We start from the raw sequence: 21286 nt of genomic DNA on the forward strand, positions 1-21286 counted from the left end.
GAGCTCTGAAAGTAAAGAATCGCCTCGATTTGACAACATTAAAATCTTTGCTGAAGATAATAGAGGAGGAGAGAGCAGCATATGAGTTCGGAAACTTTTATTCAATCCATTTTATTGATGGAACTCTTGGATTTGAAGTCTCAGTGCTCAACCTCAGTCGCTCCCCTGTGGTCACTGTGAGACACATTAGCTCCTGGTGGTAGAAGTTGAGGAGGTCATCACCTTTCCATCAACCACTTCCTCAGTAACGATGACCACTCTGGTGCTGGTGCTGGTGGTGGACCTGGAGTTGAGAGGAGAAGTGTGGTTATTGAAAAAGCACACCTGAAGAGCAGGTTGCAGCAGCACCCAGCTTCCTTCTCTTACTTGGCCTCTCCGTCCAGCAGCCTCCTGTATTCAGCAATCTCCAGCTCCAGACGAGTCTTGATGTCAAGCAGCATTTTGTACTCCTGGCTCTGGTTCTCAATGTCGGCACGCAGACCCATCAGCTGTTCTTCCAGACTGGTCACCTGCATCTGGAGGCTTTGGAGTTTCATGGAGTATCGTGCCTCTGTTTCTGCAAGAGTTCCTTCCAGAGCCGCTTTCTGAGGAAGATACCAAGCAACTGAAGTGAGCAACAATGACTGTGAGGACTGTGGAAGCTTGCTGAGGAGCTGGAACGTTCAGAATTACCATGCTAAGCTGAGACTGGAGCTCGATTTCCAAACTCTGCACTGTGCGACGGACCTCAGAGATCTCTGACTTGGAGGTCTGGAGAGTCTCTGTGCTGATAGCCACCTCCTTGTTCAGTTCCTCTGTCTGCAGCAGAAAAAGTAGAGTTTGAGATTTAAAGTTGGCAGTTTTGAAATGGTGATCTCACCTTGGTCTGGAACCAGGCCTCCAGGTCTCGTGCGTTCTTTGCAGCAACACCCTCGTACTGCTCACGGATCTCACGCATGACAGTGCTCAGGTCAATACCTGGTTTTGCATCAACCTCAACGTTGACTTGTCCAGCCATGGAGTCCTTCATGGCGGCCATTTCCTGTCAAAAACATGATTGTGAGAAACTAACATCCTCAAATAAAGTGAGGAAGGGGAACATGACAGAAACTGACCTCCAGGTGGTTCCTCTTGAGGAAGATCAGCTCCTCCTTCAGGCCTTCAATCTGCATCTCCAGGTCTGATCTGGCCAAGGTCAGCTCATCCAACATCCTCTTCAGGCCGGCGATATCTGCTTCCACTGACTGGCGCATGGCGAGCTCATTCTCATACCTTCATGACAGAGAAACAAACACATGAACATGTTGACCCTCAAAACTCCTGATCTACCTGAGAACCAGGTGACTCACTTGGTCCTGAAGTCGTCTGCTGCTAGTTTAGCGTTGTCAATAGCCAGATAGATTCCACCATTGATCCTGGTGGCATCCAGGATCTGCATGAAGAGAAGGTTGTTTTGTGTGGGTCTCAGCCTGAGAAGAAATACTCCTGAGCTATTCATGTGATACACGAACCTTTCCTTGCAGGTCAGCGATGGTGACCTGGTGAGCTGTGTAGTCTCTTGCAGAGGGGGAGGTCTTGCTCTCCAGGAACTGGCGAATCTTCAGCTCCAGGTCAGCATTGGCCGCCTCTAGTTTGCGCACCTTCTCCAGGTAAGTGGCCAGACGGTCGTTCAGGTTCTGCATGGTGGCCTTCTCGTTGGCTCCAACGTGGAGGTCCATGCCTCCTGCTGCACCTCCTCCCATGCCAAACCCAAAGCCTGCAGCACTACCTCCAGAGCCGAAGGAGCGGGAGGCCACTGAGGCTTTTACTCCAGAGCCACCGGCGCCGCCGTACACGGACAGTGACCTACGGGCGGAACCACCTCCCATCCCGTAGCTGCCAGATGAGCTTCTGATGCTGCTGGATCTGAACACCTCCATGGTAAGGTCTGGTCCGTGGGTCTCTGTGCCTTGGAGAGCTGATGAGGACTGAGATGCAGAGCTCAGCCCTCACTGGCCTTTTATCCTCATCGTGGCTGCATGGGAGTGGTCACCTGTTGCTCTGAGGGAGGAGACATTCCTTACATATCGGCTGTGCTGCACCTATACATACTATGTGGTCATCTGCACCTTTCCCCGAGGGTTTGAGTAAAGAGAGCTGTAAATATTTCTGGTCTGTATGAAAGTGCATTCTTGTGAAAGTAGAAAAACCGGTGCACAATCTGGAGGGTTAAAAATTTGAACCACAGCCATAAATTGGCAACAACTTTCTCTCTCTGCTTGATGACTTCAGTAGAGACATTAGCCATAATTCAGTTTTCTGTTATGTCTTAAGTTAATCTAAGAACTAATTCTGTGAAGACATTTATCTTTCCATCCATGTCAAGTGGGGCCTATCACTGATGATATTATTATTATTTGCTCACTTTAGTTTTGTTCTTAAATCCTCGCTGAAATCTGTGGCACAAAACTGGTCAGTATTTGGCAGGTGCATGTATGCTGGGGTTTGTGAGTACCAGATGGCCCCTAAAAGTATTCACGGTGTCGACAGCTATAGATTTGGGAATAAATATGAATCATTAATAAACTAATGACTCAGGAATTATGGTTTCGTGTGCAGTGAACTTTAGTATAGTCAGCCTTCACAAGAGGCCAAACAGTACTTTATAGTAATTAATCATTGGCTAATATGCAGTTAATGCGCCTGTATTTTTTGGTGATATACTTTATGTTCCCACATCAGAAGTTTATGCAAAATTGGGCAATGATTTAAATAAAATAAGGAGCTCAATGCAAAGTCATGGTCGGGCTAATTTTAGCACGATTATCTCCGGGGACAACACTGTTCTGCCTCACCGCAGAGACGCGTCCTGTTTTTCTTCTTTGCTCACTTGAGTCTTTTGTTTTCTGTCTTGGGGAGTGTCCAGAGCCAATATTGACATTTGTCCTTTCTCCCTCTGGAATGCAGCCTGGCGGCGTCCAGTATTTATGCATTTAAAGTTAGTGTTTTCCAAGATTCAGATGAATTTAGCTTTAGGGCCGGGTTGGGCTTTTGGGCTTTAAATTTGACACTTGATCTGAAGCTAAACTTGGGCTGTGTGTCCTGGTACACTCACTCCTCCTGTGGTACCAACAACAGATCCCAGCTTCCACTACTGCCATGAGGTTGACAGCTTGGCCTGGCAGAGGAACGCTGCCATGTGCGAAGTAGCTAAGGATCTGATGGTGAGAAGAAAAGAGATGAGGTGGTGCTTGGCTGTCTGATGTCATGCAAAGTCCCAGTGTCACATTGACCTAATGACCTCTCTTCTTCACACGAGAGTGCGGAGAGTTGAGCTGCACTTGAAGTGTGGGAGTCATGCAACTCTGACTTTCTACTTTAAGTACCAAGAGGACTTACTACAACTGCATGATGCATGTGATTCATTCTTTATTTCAGTTTAAAAAGGTAAGGGACCAGTTTTTATGCCTTGTCAACAAACCATTTTGAAAAGAAGATGACACGTCTTGTATTTAGAGGAAGGCTACTCAGCCAAACATCACCACATTTGTGCAAAGTCTTCACAAGTGCTTCAGTTTAACTGACTCACTTGTTGCAGTACTACCACATAACTGCAGGGGCAACAGTAAGCAATGATCGTCGCAGTACATTTGTGAGACAAATGGATGTGTTCGCTGGGAATGTGGAGGGGAAGTCGATGGTTGGGATACATGCACTTTGCTTGATGCAGGTGTATATTTACTGAAAGTACTTTGTGGTGCACCTTAATACGCCTCTGTGTTTACTTTACATACAGCTAAGCAGCAGGGACTCAAGTGACGGCAGTGTTTACACCAAGCACGTGAAGCAGCTCATGTTTGGCCCCTACATTGTTTTTCAACCTTGGCCCTTCGGTGTCCGTTTCCAACGCAACCTTTGCAGCAGTAAGGGAAGTAAGGATAATGGCCTCGATATGGGACTTGTGTTTGCCAAATACAGTCGAATTTTGATACACTGACTCTGAGATATTCTGTTCTTTGAAGGACAGTTGGTTCGATGAGTGTTTGACCCTGGACCAGAGGCCTCAAAGTGATCCAACCAAACGTGCAGCATCAGACTGATGACAAAACAGATTCCAGGGTTAAGGCACCTGATTGGTGGAACACCACTTCAAAGAACTGGTTCCGCTGACATGGTTTTCTTTATTCAGACGATGCTCTTGGAACTCACTCGGAGCTCGGTGGCGCTCACGTTACGCAAATGCTCACTTGATATGTCGGCCAAGCAAGACCTTTTGATCGTGCGTCTTAGTCATCGTAATTGTAACCGCTACTGAGCAAATACAGTCACTCTGTATCAATGATCCATCAAGAAATGCGTTGAAAAAGAGGAAAAAAATATTCTTGACAAGGGTGGAGTTTCAATACCCCCGTTTGCTCTGGTACTGACGTCCACATCAGACAGAGAAAAAACAACAATAAATGAGTGTTCTTTTGAACTGCTATACTGAAGAAGGTTTGACACCGGACAAGGACTCAAAAAACTGGATCGTCCACCACAAAGACCTGGACACACGGTCACCCTACTCGGCCCTCTTGGTCATCCGTTAGCAGTCAATAAAAAAAGCTAGTATTGCGCATAGTATTGGTTTTCAAGTTGTTGAATAATTGTATTTCAAGATATCTTTAAGGTTTTCACTTTGAGATAAAGTTTTTTTATTCAGATGATGCAGTCAAGAAACAGAACACCATATAAGTTCAGAGAGTTTTATTCAATCCAGCATATTTGTGATGGAACTCATGGAATTGAATGTCTCGGTCCTCAGCCGTTCCTGACGCAGTTGTTTCATTGGACAGTTTAGCTGGTGGTCTTAGAAGAGGACACCACCTTGCCATCAACCATTTCCTCCGTGACAATGACCACTTTGGTGGTGGTGCTGCTGCTGGAGGATTTGGAGCTGTGAAGAAATGAGGTATTGTAACAGCTGTTAGAAGCTGTGATTGTAGCAGCACCCAGCTTCCTTGTTTTACCTCGCCTCTCCATCCAGCAGCCTCCTGTATTCAGCAATCTCCATCTCCAGTCGAGTCTTGATGTCAAGCAACATTTGGTACTCCTGGCTCTGCTTCTCAATGTCGGCACGCAGACCCATGATCTGTTCTTCCAGACTGGTCACCTGCATCTGGAAGCTTTGGAGTTTCATGGAGTATCGTGCCTCTGTTTCTGCCAGGGTTTGTTCTAGAGTCGCTTTCTGAGGAAGACACCACCAAATGAAGTGAGCAACAATGACTGTGAGGACTGTGGAAGCTTGCTGAGGAGCTGGAACGTTCAGAATTACCATGGTAAGCTGAGACTGGAGCTCGATTTCCAAGCCCTGCAGTGTGCGACGGATATCAGTGATCTCTGACTTGGAGGTCTGGAGGGTCTCTGTGCTGATAGCCACCTCCTTGTTCAGTTCCTCTGTCTGCAGGAGAAGAAACGTCAGTTTGAGTTCTAAAGTTGGCAGTTTTGAAATGGTGATCTCACCTTGTTCTGGAACCAGCACTCCAGGTCTCGTGCGTTCTTTGCAGCAACACCCTCGTACTGCTCACGGATCTCTTGCATGATAGCGTTCAGGTCAACACCTGGTTTTGCATCGACCTCGACATTGACCTGTCCAGCCATAGAGTCCTTCATGGCGGCCATTTCCTGTTGAAAACATGATTGTGAGAAACTAACATCTCTTTGAAACGATACTTGTCAGATCTTCTCAAATGACAGAAATTATACGTTAGAAAATTCCAATCTGGTTTCAGATCAGGACATCACAGAAACAGTGCTTTAAAAGCAACCAACAACATTCTCTCAGCAGCAGTAAAAGGGGAATGCTCCATTCTAATTCTGTTAGATCTCAGCACAGCTTCTGACACTGTCAAGGTTTACGGGACCGCCTTCCCTCCTGGGTAGTTCCAGTCACTGGTTCCAGTCATATCTCTCTGACAGAACATTGGGCAAATCATCCAGCGTCACCACGTGTCTTACGCACAGTTTTACTTAGCCATAAAGAATTCTCGAGGCATGGCACATAGCCATATCAACCATGCCTTTAGAAAAATATATTTATATCCATATTCTGCCACCTGGACTTCTGAACCTCTCTCCACACTGGTATCAACAAGACCGCCTTCATTTGTTTCAGAACTCAGCAGCAAGGCTTCTAACTGGCTCTAACAGACGGCAGCACATCACAGCAGTTTTTACTTCTCTTTAGTTTATAATATTAGAAAAGGAATGAAAGACGATGAGATGAAGATGAAAAACAAACCTCCTCGTGGTTCTTCTTGAGGAAGATCAACTCCTCCTTCAGGCCTTCAATCTGCATCTCCAGGTCTGATCTGGCCAAGGTCAGCTCATCCAACATCCTCTTGAGGCCGGCGATATCTGCTTCCACTGACTGGCGCATGGCGAGTTCATTCTCATACCTTCATGACAGAGAAACAAACACACGAACATGTTGAGCCTCAAAACTCTTGATCTACCTGAGAACCAGGTGACTCACTTGATCCTGAAGTCGTCTGAGGCCAGTTTGGCGTTGTCAATAGCCAGATAGATTCCACCGTTGACCTGGGTGGCATCCAGGATCTGCAAGACATGGTCAATTATGTATTTGAGCCCCAGCCACACAATCCAAATATTGTTCCCTAAAGTCACACCTACCTTTCCCTGCAGCTCGGCGATGGTGACATAATAAGCATCGTAGTTTCTTGCAGTGGGGGAGGTCTTGCTCTCCAGGAACTGGCGGATCTTCAGCTCCAGCTCAGCGTTGGCCGCCTCTAGTTTGCGCACCTTGTCCAGGTAAGTGGCCAGACGGTCGTTCAGGTTCTGCATGGTGGCCTTCTCGTTGGCTCCAACGTGGAGGTCCATGCCTCCTCCAGCACCTCCAGCACCTCCACCCATGCCAAACGCAAAGCCAGCACCGGCACCTCCACCACCTCCTGCGCTGAAGCTGCGGCTGGCCACTGAGGATCTAATTCCACCGCCGCCTGAACCGCCATGCACAGAGAAAGCCTTCTGAAATGAACCACCTCCACTTCTCATGCCAAAGCTTCCCATTCCGCCTGCTGAGGAGGATCGGATGCTGGAAGATCTGTACATTTCCATGGTGAGGTCTGTTCACTGGTCTCTGTGCCTTGGAGAGCAGAGGGTGGACCGAGATGCAGAACTTACTCTTCACTCCTCTTTTATCCTCATGGCCCTGGCATGGGAGGGGACACCTGCGGCACTGAAGGGAGGAGACCTACCTGAATTGATTCTCTACTCCACCTACTCATGCAGGGCACTCTCATAGGTATAGTGAGAGTGAAGTCACATTTCTGAATATCAATATCTTGGCAGATGAAATTTTGTTTCTGGAGTGTGTAATATGGCCACACCTATACCTCCGGCTAGTTTTTCAGTCCAATCCTGGAGGCTACAAACCGGTTCTGACAGGTGATCTGTCTTCAGTGTCATGAATCTTGAACAAGGCTGCTTTTCAAACCTAGCTCAAGCTTTTATGTAACCAGGCAAACAGCAAATGTAAATAATAGCGTTATATTTCACAGCAGAACACACCTTTTCGTGTTGGTTACTACAGAAAATAAGTTTGAGTTGATGTTCAGGAAAAGCTCTGTCGGTTAGAAAGAGCAGAGGTGAGTTGAGTCCATGTTCAAGTCCTTGCACTCACAAAGCATCGTACCTCTATAATTCTCCCCCACAATATGCATGTGAATGTTTCCAGCTTCAGATGGGAGTAAAACTGATTTGTTTTTCTGTGGCTTTGCATTTCAGACATCAAACTAATGCACACAATACGTTTCCTTCAACGTAAAGATATGTTGCATATGATTTACGAGTGTCATGGGAACAGTGACTCTTCCACACCCAAGCTTCAAACTGCGCTAAGTGCCCACCATTTGCAGTTCAACGAGGATAGTTTTATCGCTGTGTGTGTGTGTTTGAGGTTCAGTGGGTGTGGCAGCGCCTGGGAGCACATTGCAAGAACGCACTCAGAGATCATTTATGTAAGCCGGAACACATCGCTATTCAGTTGGAGAATTCAGTGGATCACATGAGTTGGGATCCAGTGTGGTAGACACATTCATGTGCATTGCCGTCTCACTGTTTTTGCATTTTTTTAATGTGGACTGACTGTCTTGGCCAAAGGTTCAGGTGGATATTAAAGACATAATCAACTTGAAAAATGCTGGAACACACATTTGTTTCAGTTATATATTACAGTTCTAGCGATATGTTTTGCTGATCACAATAATCCCCACTGATAAATATGATCTTTTATTATCTTCACTGTGTACTTCAGTCAGCATGAAATAGTATTTAGTCAACATACAATATACAGCCAGCTTTAGATCGCCCATGTAAAGGAATCCTTTTTTAAAAATCAGTCCCATGTCACTACTTCCTGAAAATGTCATCCAAAGCCGTCCACAACTTTTCAAGTTTTTTTGAACACAGACTGACAAATAGACAAAGGCAGACGAAAACATAACCTCCTTGGGGGCAGTCAACAAATGTTTATGTTTTTTGTTTTTTTTTACGTTGCTATCCACCACATTTCAAAGGATGTAAACCAAAAAAAAGAACATTTGCTCTTTCAGAGTTTGACACACCTGCCTTATGTAAGCAAAGGGGGGAAGGGCAGCGCTATAGGGATATGTAACAAAGTTAAGACAGGCAGCTAACACTGCAAACCATCTCAGCTTTTGAGCTTGAAAATGACAAAACATTTGCTACTATCCTCTTGTTGGCAAGTTGTACAAGCTAAAGTTTGTATGCAAATGAAGATCTATGAAGCTTTGTGGAAACTGTATTTTCTCAGATCAATTTCTGTCACTGTTTTACTCCATTTGAAAACATGGGGAGTGTTCTGTTTACAATAAAACTACATCTGCAAGATGGCGGCGCGTGCAGACACTGCGGCTCACAGCTGCTCAAGCTCAAGTCATATCGTCCCCGACTTGATCCAGCGACCTGTCAGAACATTGAATACGGCAGAATTTAATTATTTGGAAACCTAATATTAATTTTGGTGCAGGCGCTAAAGGCACACTTGGAAGCTGGTCCAGCTAATTCATCTTTTGTGGGAAAACAGCAGCGCATGAAGAGGAGTTATCAGAAATCACACAGGGATTGGCTGCTGTCACAAATGAGGTCATGCTGAGGCCTTCCACCGTTTCACCTCTGGCGCTCAGCTCCACTTAATTCCACGCTAGTCAGGTTTCATAAATTCACAGCTTGACACATGTGACTGCAGGTGATAACCTGAGCCAGTAGAATAATACTTCTGCCTTTCTGTAGAATGTTTTATATTTAAAGTTACTGCTGCAGACGTGTGCACGCCTGGATGAGGCTCACCTCAGAACCGCTGCCACTCCACATCAAGCGTAAGGATGCTTCCTGTCCAGGCCGCTTCAATGGCGTCCAAGGTCAAGGTCAAGGTCAAGGTAGCTTCATTGTCAATTCTGCAATATGTGGTAGATAGATAGGGTTGAAATTGCGATACAGCGGAAAACAATAGACAGTATGGATGCAAAAAAAAAAAAATTGTAAAAAGACTTTAGTGCCAAGTGTCGGATTTATTCCTGCAGTGATCCGTTATATTTCATCAGGCTTTTGTTAAACTAACTTTGACTCACTTCAAATTTCAGCAGATTTTACTCACCGGTTGGGTTTATTATAATGTCATTACTATTAACTAAAACGGAGGCGGTAGATTCACTCTGAGGCTGTGTTGCGTCTGTGAGTGAGGTGGCGTGTTTTAAAGCTGTTTGCTTTTGTTAGCGAGCTGGTTTTATTTTGTCTTGAGCTGTGAGACAACTTTGCGTGACTTTTAGCTGAACACGACTGAGGCACTCGGGAATTTGTTTGCTGTCACGTCAAGGTTCGACTAAGTTGAAGACAGACGCTCACTGCTCTTCACATTTCCCTCCGTCTAGTGATGTGTGATGATGTGAGTGAGTACTGTAAGTAATGTGTTGAGATTAGGGCAGTGCAATGATACACTTAGCTCATCCATGCTACAGAACATGCTGATAACGCATGGGTTGTAGGGTGTAATGTTTTTTTGACCAGCCAAGTCTATTTTTACTTCCTGCTTTAGCATGTCAGTTTAGCATCTTCTAATGTATCAAGTACTTTTTGGATTTCATGGTTTAAGTCTGTTTTTGACTTATTGCTTCAAGCTACATTATGAATTCTGCTTGTTTTCGTATTATTTCACTGAGTCAGGTTTTGATGTCCTACTTCAACAAGTCAGTTTCTGACTTGCTACTCTGTTCCTGACTTCCTACTTGTTAGTCTACAGTCTCCCATTGTGACTAACATAAACTGGGACTGGGACGTCTGACCGACTCTTTGCTGGCAGCGACTGCATCGTCTTCTTGACAGCGTTGACTCTGTCGGCTTCTAGACTCAGCATGTTTTCCCTTTACACATTGCAGTGTCTCCCACAGAACCAGTTCCACGCCCTGGACCCTATCACATCTCAACCCCCCCAGGCTGCACACAGTCTTAGGAAACAGTAGTCGAGTAGTAAAGAATTTTCAAAGGGGATGGATTTTCTCTATTAAAAATGGGGGAGGGCCTGCATTCCTAACATGATGGGACATGCACAGATAGACCCCAAAAAACTGTGAAATACAGCAGGTGTCAGACCAATAATTTTTGGTGTCAGCATAAACTCAGTGACGTGTAGTTAAACAACTCATGAATTCATGAAAATTGATCTATTGAATTCTCTGAAAGATGTTTATCAAGGCTAGCAGTCTCATTCAAACATCTGGATCTGACACTGTTAACTGTTGCAGTGCGCTATGGGACTTGTAATATGGCTGGTGGAAGTGTGTTTAACCTGCAAGTCATCATTAAAAAGGATAAACAGATTAGCTGCTATACATCCTACCTGCTCTCTGTTTGCAAACAGTTTGGTCTGTAAATTTGAACTTGTGTGTGAGTGTTAATGGCTGGGAGTGAAAGCAAACATGACTTTTCGCTGAATCACATGACTCAATGAAGACTGGAGTTGGTGTCAGAACACTCTTGGACCAAAGTGTTGATGAAGGCAAACATACTATGAAGCCAAAGTTCGACTTCGACTGTTGAACTTCCAAGGCACTGCTTTGGCGCTGAGAATGATCATTGCACTTGCCACCCAGCAGGGGCACTGTAGCCCTCCCCTATAACACACACTTTCTGTAGTCCCCAGTTCCACTTCTCCACCCGCGACACATGGCTCAGTCTCTGTTTAGTGATGTGTCTCTGTGTGGCACGGGCTTCCTTCCCACAGCCAGCTTGGAACCAGTGTCTGTTTTGCCTGGACCAGCTTTCAGTTCTGCAGAACTCTTCCTGCTCCAGACAAAACTTGGAGGGGTGTTGAGGGGGCATGTAAAACACAGCTTTAACCTGGTGATGGTGCTGCTCTCACTCCAGCATGGCGAGCACAGTGTGCAGTTCTCTTGTGGGAGGCCGTGTCCTAGGAGGTAACGTGGTCACCAGCCACACTGGAGATCCCTATTCGAGTCCTTCATGAGACTGTTTTCTTTTTTTTGCAATATTTGAACAATGTCTCAGTGTCTTAATGCGGTTTCTCTTCGCTGAAGCGTGGAGACTTTGTCCACCGCAAAATTTATTGGCTCCTTAATGGGACCCGCAGTTGGTTCCTGGGTCAGATGGTCCACCTTATAAAGGTGGTCCTCTTGCTGGCTTCGGGCTCCCCCCTGCAAGTCTTGATCAGCTTCAACTGCCTTTCCTTTTGTATTGAGGAGTAAGGAATCCACCTCCGACTCCCCCTGTAGGAGCTGCACTGCCTGTGTTAGCACCGTGTTAGATGGTTAATGTCTAAGCCTGCAGAGCGCTTCGTGCATGGTGACCCTCACCAGATGTTATTTCCTTGACATGACGTCAGGAGCGCTGACTCTCACTGTGTTAGCCGGGTTGGATGTGAATGAAAATGCCTCCGGAAATATCTCACCACTTTATATCCACGCCGGAAAACTGAACAATAAGGCTTCCATGTTACAGACACGTTGAAATGTTTCTAGAATAAAGCATACGATTCAAAATGAACACAACGACAGCCATTGGGAGGAATAATGCCAAACCAATGACATAGACAAGGAGCTGCGTGTAAACGTTCTTAACACTAGATGGCGACAAAGCTAAGATTTACCGCTGCTGACCACTAGCTTTTTTCCCACACAGGCGCTCTTACGCATTACGCAGGCCCAGTACTATACAGGAGATAAAGGAAGTGAAGCCTGACCGTCCACAGGCTCTGTGTGAAGAGAATCTGTTGACATTCAGAAAACCATGAATCAAAACACCAAAACAGCTCATGTGTTTCAACCAGCATGTCATTGGATTAAACCATATTCTGACACATAGGTCCCCACTCTGCACCCGACCTTAAGCCAGTCGGCAGTGGTCAGTAGCTGTCGTCGGTTCAGGATGGAAAATCACAGAGGAAAGTTGCTGATTCTTGTCAGCCTCCTTGAACGTCGGTCTTCACCCCAGGCAGCAGCTCTCACACTTGTCTTGACAGACTGAATGAGTTTAATTTGAAGCAATTTGGAATTTCCTCTCAGTTGCAGTCTCTGTAGAGCGAGAAGCAGCAGACAATCCTAATCTATCAGCAGAGTTTGAACGGAACAATAAGGTGTGGAGGACTGCGGGAGTGAGCGCTCTGCCCTGCGGGGAGGCTGGCTAGGTTGCTCAAGATACTCGCCAAACCTGTCAGTGTTTGTGTGTCTCCACATCAAACAGAGAGTGGAGTAGAGTGATGAGTTAATCCTGAGATCACCGTCTGTCAACGCTCTCCTTCTCCCGCTGAACCCAGCCAGGTTCATTTATGGAGCTTAATTAAACCCTAATCATGAGGAATTATCGTATGCAAGTACACAACATTCTCAGGGAGAGGTTCAGTCCCTGCTTTTTCTGCAACTATAAAGTAAAACACTGATCCAACACCCACGCCAAAGCTGACACGGAAACCAGTTTGGGTGAGTCTGAGGGTGAATTTAGGGTCGCATTGAAAGACAGGAGCACCAGGAGGACGCGCTGGAAAGGTGATGTCTCTCGGCTGTGAATGCTGAATGAGAACCTTGCATTATATTGCATATTGTGCAGGCAAAAAAAATCATATTGTGTGAACGACTCATGAGAGGTGAGCGCACGCAGTTTGTGGATCAGTGCTTCACGTTGTGAGGGTCACATATGGACTTGTGTTCACAGGTCTCCTCATGCACCATTACAGTTGGTTGCGTGCTCCAAAATTCTAGATGAGAATACATGTCAACATAAACACAATTATACAGATAATTTTATATTTTTATTTCATTAACTTTAATGAATTAATGAGCGCTTACTTAAGAGCTTCTTGTGTTATACAACTTTAAAGCCGATTTAAAAGGCAAAAAAAAAAACGTGATGTTATACTCACTACATCTGACCAGACAGGGGAAAAAAGTGCCACAAAGTGCCAGGGTCTGGTTCCACATCTTTTCTTGGAGGTTTTTGGACGTCACTCTGAGCTTTCCAGCTGCAGCTTCTTTATTTTTCATTGTGACCAATAATCTAACAGCCGTCTATTTCAAATGTATTTCAGACGTTTTAAATACATGCTTGTCTGTATTATACACATTATTTTACCATGGAAACATACTCATCACTTCATGTGAAGGTGATGAGAAAGTTGTCTCAGGATCAGTGTTAGTCAGGAGCCGAGCAGGGCAGGGTGCAGCGCCGATTCCTTTGTTTGCTCACGTCTTTGCTTCAACTTGTCAGTGAGGCTTTAAGATCGTGTCACTGATGCCACTGCAAACGACATTCCCGCTCCGGTGCAGTTTCGATGCTGCCACTTCTGTCATGAAGAACCGGCTATGCTGTCGCAGAAGTTCTGCCAGGAATGTGGTTGCTCGGTGACGCCGAACAACAGGCCAAAAAACAAAAGATGTAATCTTACATGACTTGTTTCTCTGCTTTGTTGCACTGGTTTGATAAAGTCAGCTAATTTGTGATGACATCTTGACATCTGTGCGGAGTTTTCGTGTTTTCCCTGATCTTATTTCTGGGCTCCCAAAGGTCAGTTGGTGTTGCTCAATTACATTGAGGTGTGTGTGGGTGGCTGTATGAGAACATCTGAGTCCTGCACTGCACAATAGCAAGGTCAAAATTGAAGATATGAACTAGGGCTGACTTGGTTCGGTTCCAGGTGCTCGACATTAAAGTCGCCTCTGTAGCACATCCACCATGATGTTTGAGCTGATCTGATTCAACCTAATTTACACTTATATCCATCAAAAAAATGTGTGTGAAATGATCTTCCGTAGAGTTCAGATTATTTTACCCGACATCTACAACAAAGATCTCCTGATCAAAAGAGGCATCATGAAGCGACTCAAAACTGGTACGGTAAGTAGAATCCAAAAATAAAAACAAGAAAATAAAAACTTCCCTGTTTTAAAATAAGATATTTGCTTGACTGGATTAAATCTGTATAATCTCATCTTGAAATCACCCAGAGGAATTTACAAAGACGAAATGAAAAATAACGATGAACTGTGTGGCGACATTTTATTTCTACTTAGACTGAAACTAATCTTTAACTGGGCATCTTTAAACTTGCTAGTCTTTGCAGCGCGTCACGGACTGTTGACAGGTGTCTCTTGCCTGAATGCATGAATCATGCTGTGAATCAATCTGACTTTCTCATGAAACCAAGATGTTCTTATCTTATCTTCACATGCACCGATGAGGAGATGGAGTTCCTCTGGTTTCAGCTGAAAGATGTGACTGGGAAACAGAAATTGTTCCGATGTTGATGTGGCCCACATGAAGTCAGAGAAAAAAACAGCAAAAGAAATGCATCATTATTGAATACTGTTTGAGTTCTAAACATGAGGTCCAACTCCGTGTCCCCGCAGCTGAGGCGGTCTGTGGAGGCGGCACTCCAGAGAATTGCCCGGGATGAAAAAGGCGCATTTGAGCGCTTTAATGTCAACAAAACCTCCATATTTTCATCGGTCCAATGTGACTATTGGCATGATGTGCCATCTGACTTTGTTTTCATCACCAGTCTTGGTGCTGGAGTCCGTTTTTAAAAACTTGTCAGAAGTGCATTTCACAGCGTAGAAGGCATCTTATAGCTTACAACTGTGACCAAAGAACCTCCTGTTTGGAAAAGTGTTTGACGTGAAGAACCTCCTGTTTGGAAAGTTTGGAAAAGAAATGTAAAGACATATTCATTTTTTTATTTTCAAACAAAAAGTAGCAAAGGTTTGATTATATTTTGTTTGATACTTTTCCAGATGTTTGATGATGCTTTGTGTATTGTGCCTCAGCTACCTCCATTTCTGAACCTGCTGCAGAGAGAACAATATAGAATAGAATGGTAGCTCATTGTGACTTAGTATATATAACGAGTATATAGTAGGCTTTTACTGCTACTAAATCTGCTGCCGGTGAGTATGAAATTAGACCCGACTGTGATCTGCTGCTGACTTTGGAACAAGAAGACTGACTAGGGCGTGACTGGGCGCTGACCTTGCTGGATCAAGTGCCTGCTAGTTGTAGCCAGGTGCTGCAGAAACCGGTCCCGACGGGACCAAAAATGAATCAGATCAGTGCGCTCTCATGCCTGAGATTTCTCTCCGCCTGAGTGGAAAGATACTCGGTGTGATAAAGCTGACATGAAAGGAACACACCCTGGTTTTTCAAAGCTCTTTTTCTCAGGTCTGAGCAGCGGCAGCAGCATTTCCAACATACCTTTCTGTTCCCTACGTGAGGGTCTAAGAGGTTTATAAAGAATTTCGAACTGACTCTTAAATGCATTTTTCAGAAGTCGTTACTAACTCGATGGAAACATGACTGCAGTGTGTTAGGCTGTAAATAAGCCAAAAGCTGCTCTTGACATGGTTTTAACAAAACTATGTGCGAACTCTAAACTCTTTAGCTTCATCCTTGGCTTGCAGCACAAAGTGCCTGCAGCTCAGTGGCACCTCTAATAAAATAAGCCATAAATCAGTCACCACGGCTTTCCGCACCTCACACCCTGGATGCGGCGCCACACCTCAAACTCTGGCGCATTCCTGCTGCATTATTCACTGGGAGGAAATCGAATGTGTCCTACGTAGTTGGGACAATGCAGGCAGTAAATGTGTGCCCACATCAAACAATCACCTGCTTCATAATCTTACTGAGCACCAACATAAACTGAACAATCAGATGAGTGACAGATTCTTTGAGAAAAAGCTACGCCCTGCTGGGAACTTCCAAATGCAATAAACAACAACTTCACAGTGGTGCATTTGTGTCGACGGCAGTCCGGAGCGCATGAAATCCTAACATCTTCTTTCCTCATTGTAACATTTGTCCCTGGAATAAAGTGTCCACAAACACAAGGCCATGGAAGAAGTTGAAGAGCTTTATCGTGCACGGCACACACGGACAGCTCAACGCTCCGACAGTGAGCCTCTTGTCAAGCCATCCAAGGTTTGTGTCGAAGGGAGAACTGACAACAAATGCGGTTCTAAGATGTGCATGCTTCCTTCACACCATGTTTGCATTTACACCCAATCTGTGCAAATCTTGACTCCCGTCATTCATAAATATTCAGCAAATCAATTGAAACTGGTGTTTTTTCCCCTTCTTCATATGAAACATCATCCTTTTTCATTTAAAGAAATGAAACAATAACGTCAACTGCTTTTTGACTTTCCACCAGATGGAATAAATACATTTAAAAAATATGCAATTTAAATCCAGGCTTTTGGAAAAGATGTTCATTCAATTGTTCAGGAGAATGTTGGCAGACATTTCTATTGACTGTACGTGACATACTACTACTGTATCAAGGTTCATCAAGTCATTGTTCTGTTTTTGACCAAGAAAGTGTCCTGGTCTTCTCAATGGATGGTGCTAATCTCACAATTTCCAACTCTTTCTCCTCAGGAATATTGACCTTTGACATTGGCCGTACATCTCACAAACTCCACAGAATGGGGAAACCTGTGTAGAGATTTTTAGAAGTGGGAGGGGTCTTTAAGTTTTGAATTTCATTTTGTATTTCTCTAGATATTCTATACATAAAATGCACTTAAAGGATCTTTGGGGAAAAAAAACAGAATTTTTTCATTGATGGACACAGGCCAAACAAGTCAAGGTCTGCTTTATGTTAAACATAATCGAATGGATGGAAACCAGTCATGATGGCAGCAGCATAGTTTCATATAGTCATCCACCTTTGCCCCCTCAGTGTGGCTCTCCCTGTTCGACCCGACACACCCCACAGATGCAGGGGAGTCAGATCTCATCATCACACCCTCCTTGATGTTCAAATCTCAGCAAACGTCGCAAAATTATAATGACAAACCCTCTGGGGAACATATCCTCAACCAGTCAGCAATGGCGGTGAGTTCTTAGCTCGGCAGCCCAGAACCAGAGGCAGCCCTGGTGTTGGTTTAGTGCAGGCAGAAAGTTCGCCTGGGATCAGTGGGTGTGACCACAGATTAAGATTAATGAGCCACTCAATCTGACCTGGACCTTTATAGTAAGTGCTGGAGTACTGCAGTAATCTTCTGCAACAAAGAGGCCATTCTTGTCAGAACACATTTGCAGAACAGGGAGTGTCACGGTTTCAGGATGACCCGTGGGCATGAAGACAGGTTTTGGAAGATATGCCAGAACGAGTGAAAACATGCTGCGCTCAGCGAAAAGTGGGAAAGAACGACATATGCACGCATACAGAGTGTGGGGTGCGATGTGAGAGGTCTAGGTCGGCGGAACCGCCTCTGGCAGAGACACTGCAATATGTCAAGGAGAAACAGTGCTGGCTGCTGCTGTCAAGACGACGGACACGGAGCAGCAAAGATTCAGTCAGATGTCTCTGAATATATGTTAGTCTCAGGCACACTGGAGACACAGAAGGAAGTCAGAAACAGACTTGGTGAATCAGCAAGTCAGAAGCAAACTTGGTAAAGCAGGGAGTAAAAAACAGACCTGAAGGAGAAGAAGTAAAACAAAGACTTGATATAGTAACAAGTCAGAAGCAGACTTGAAAAAGCAGGAAGTCAAAAACATCTGAAGGAAAAGAAGTAAAAAAAGACTTGATATAGTAACAAGTCAGAAGCAGACTTGATACAGCAGGAAGTCAAAAACATCTGAAGGAGAAGTAAAAAAAGACTTGATATAGTAACATGTCAGAAGCAGACTTGATAAAACAGTAAGTCATAAATAGACTTGAAGGAGAAGAAGTATAAAAAGACTCGATATAGTAACATGTCAGAAGCAGACTTGATACAGCAGGAAGTCAAAAATATACCTGAAAGAGAAGAAGTAAAAAAGACTATAGTAACAAGAAGCAGAAGCAGGTTTAATAAATTAGCAGGTCAAAAACTTGATAAAGTTGGAAGTTGGAAAAGACTTGGTATATTAGCAAGTCAGAAGCAGACGTGAGAAGACGAAAGTCACAAACAGACTTGATGAAGGAACATGTCAGAAGAAGACTTGATAAAGTAAGAAGACAAAGAGTGGTAGCAGGTCAAAATAGACTTCACAAAGCTGGAAGATAAAAAAGCCCTGATAAAGTAGCAAGTCAGAAGCAGACTTGAAGTAGTACTTTAAAAAAAATGACTGGAACAAGTAGCAAGCCAGAAGGAGACTTGATCATGTAGTAAGTTGAAAAAGACTGACTTGAAGTGATATGTTAAGTAACACAGCTCATGTTCGGATTCTACAACCATACACGTTGTTTTGTGCTCCGGGAAGAATGGAACACTGAATTAATAAATCGAACACGGATTTCAGATGCAGCTGCTATTATATTCATTTCATAATTCTGCCTCAACCACCTTCTCATCATGTAGAGTAGCAGCGGTTCTGAAGATGTCCAAGCTTCTCACCCCCTCACTTGCGAGGTGAAATTAGAGTCCAGATGGTAACAAACAACGAAATAATATTTTGCTTGGCTTTTATCTTTGCAGAGCAGCTGCAGCAATGACTTTAAATGTAAAAGAAAGAAAGAGGAATTGTTTTACTGGCTCAGTTTATCACCTGCAGTCACATCTGTCAAACTGGATTTATGAAACCTGACTAGCGCGGAATTAAGAGGAGCTCAGCGCCGGAGGTGAAACGGTGGAAGCATGACCTCATTTGTGACAGCAGCCAATCCCTGTGTGATTTCTGATAACTCCTCTTCATGCGCTGCTGTTTTCCCACAAAAGATCAATTAGCTCGAGTAACTAGCTTTAGCGCCTGCACTAAAATAAATATGTAAATCTGTGACTTTTTTTTTTGTCCTCTGTCCTCATCTTCAAGGTTTAATTAAATACTGCCACATTTGGCTGGACTCACGGTTTGAGCAGGTTTGTCCATATTTAAAAATCTTAAATGTATTAAGTATAAGCAAGGAGAACTTCCACATGGCTTCATAGATCTACACCTACAAGCTAACTGTAGTACAATCAGGAAGATAGTGCCACTCAAAAATCCATATTCATGAGAATGACAGCCGAACAGGTTGCAGTATTAAGCTATTATTGTCGCTACATTCCAGCATTTTAGCATGGTGGCGTCTACCTATAGCTCTCCTCCCACCCACTTGCTGGATTACATAAGGCAGGTGTGTCAAACTCATCCGCTCGAGAGGCCGAAACAGGCATTGCTTCCCTCGCACCTGCATGCTCCTGTCTAAAGACTGACATTTATCTTCTCTGCTACCCAAAGCGCTAGTTTTTGCTCAACTCTAAATTAGTCGTGAATTGCAATTCAAGGGAACAACATGTATTTAAAAGTCTTGTGAGCCACACAACGTGCTGGGCGGGACACATTTGGCCCCCAGGCCTTGAGTTTCACACATGTCACATAAGGTGTGTGTCGCGGGTTGGCACACACTGCCGCAACCCTTCCACGCCCTGCAGCGGCCTCAAAAACCTGTACACTCTTTTTAACTGACTGAACATAAAAACCTGGCAAAAATAACATTGGACGGATTGTATCACGATTCATTTAAACTGGAAACTGTGCTTATGTTCGTGATCATTTGTGCCTGAATTCAAGCTAAGACGCTAACATCATACTTCTCTTTAAATAGAGCTGTGTGTGTATCTGCATTACTTCCGCCGAATAATCGGATCACATGTCTTCCAGCATGTTAAGCCTTTTAATCAGAACATCAAACTGCCAACCTTGACTTCAAAAGTTTCTCTATTCTTGCTATGAACTCCGGTTTAGCGTCTGAGTCATTTAAGGTTCGTCACCGTCTTTGTGTTGTGAAGGTAAAGCTTTTTAGCCAACAGTTTTCAAACCTTCTGCCTGCCCCTCCCGCGTCTGTGAACGTTTGGCTGCAGCTTGTTTGAAGCAGCTATTAAAAATGGTTCAAACCACTGCACCTTTCAAATAAAAAAGAAACTTCTGAAGTTTATTTGCTTAGGTTGTTGCACAACATTTGTTTAGCACGAAGTTAGCTTGTTATCCGTTAATGGTTTTCCATTAGATATTCAACTTTTGCTCTTTCTAAAGGCTGTAGATTGAAATCGGTTCCATGTGATACGAACTATAAATATGAAAAATCTTGCACTATACTGTACACACGAACAAGCGGCTAAAGGACTCACTGTCGCTAAGCAGCGTCACTATACACTACATAAAGGTGTCTGCCATTTGCTTGTGTAAAGTAATAACTACATCAGGCTTCATATTGGCACATTGGTTGGTTTGAATGCAACAATACTTTCATACATTTTTCAAGACAAATTATTACACTCGAGTCCCAACTGGACTAGTATACTTCAAGTCATGTTAAAATCCTTACTTCTGGATATTGACTTCATGATGCATCATAAAAAAACTAAAAAATGCTAATACTATTCTGTAATGTAATTTTTACTGCACAAAACGTAATATGTTGAAATGGTTGGTTATTTACTTTACTTAGATAATTAGCGGTGCCTCCTCGTGGCTCACCTTGGGAACAATCCAAATAATGTGATCTTTTGCGAGAGCTGACCTTTAAATCGAAATGTATTTGTTTTAAAAAGTTAGGGTTGAAATTTTACACTTATTGTTATGTATTTTAAATTTACCAATTTACATTGCAAAAACAATGTTAATAAAGTTATTATTCATTGTAAGTTGATCTCTCTTTTATCTTTTCTGTCTTTTGTTAACAAGGATACAATGTTATGCAGACGTGTACTTATATTAATTTTCTGACAAATGAAACTATTTACAGAGGCGACAGAGAGTTGGGGGGCGTGAAACGTGTACTTGGTCCTGGGGGGAGAACCATTGTCTTACAGGATCAAAGCAGTACCATTGCTTC

The 21286-nt window shown here is 43.9% G+C and overlaps 2 protein-coding genes across 2 annotated transcripts; both read right to left on the bottom strand.

Annotated features, from left to right (window-relative positions):
- Positions 1–169: 169 nt before the first annotated feature.
- Positions 170–1910, bottom strand: LOC128753360 (keratin, type I cytoskeletal 13-like). The gene is made up of 7 exons (XM_053854973.1): positions 1491–1910; positions 1329–1411; positions 1095–1251; positions 860–1021; positions 673–798; positions 367–584; positions 170–283 (listed from the first exon to the last, which is right to left on the bottom strand). The coding sequence occupies exons 1-7, from the start codon at positions 1896–1898 to the stop codon at positions 187–189; spliced, it is 1251 nt and encodes a 416-aa protein (XP_053710948.1). The 5' UTR covers positions 1899–1910; the 3' UTR covers positions 170–186.
- A 2788-nt stretch (positions 1911–4698) lies between these two features.
- Positions 4699–7135, bottom strand: LOC128753359 (keratin, type I cytoskeletal 13-like). The gene is made up of 7 exons (XM_053854972.1): positions 6631–7135; positions 6473–6555; positions 6239–6395; positions 5461–5622; positions 5273–5398; positions 4968–5185; positions 4699–4894 (listed from the first exon to the last, which is right to left on the bottom strand). Exons 1-7 carry the CDS (start codon positions 7072–7074, stop codon positions 4795–4797), a joined length of 1290 nt encoding a protein of 429 aa, XP_053710947.1. The 5' UTR covers positions 7075–7135; the 3' UTR covers positions 4699–4794.
- Positions 7136–21286: the final 14151 nt, after the last annotated feature.

This window comes from Synchiropus splendidus, chromosome 2, assembly GCF_027744825.2.
Source record: "Synchiropus splendidus isolate RoL2022-P1 chromosome 2, RoL_Sspl_1.0, whole genome shotgun sequence".
Lineage (NCBI taxonomy): Eukaryota > Metazoa > Chordata > Actinopteri > Syngnathiformes > Callionymidae > Synchiropus > Synchiropus splendidus.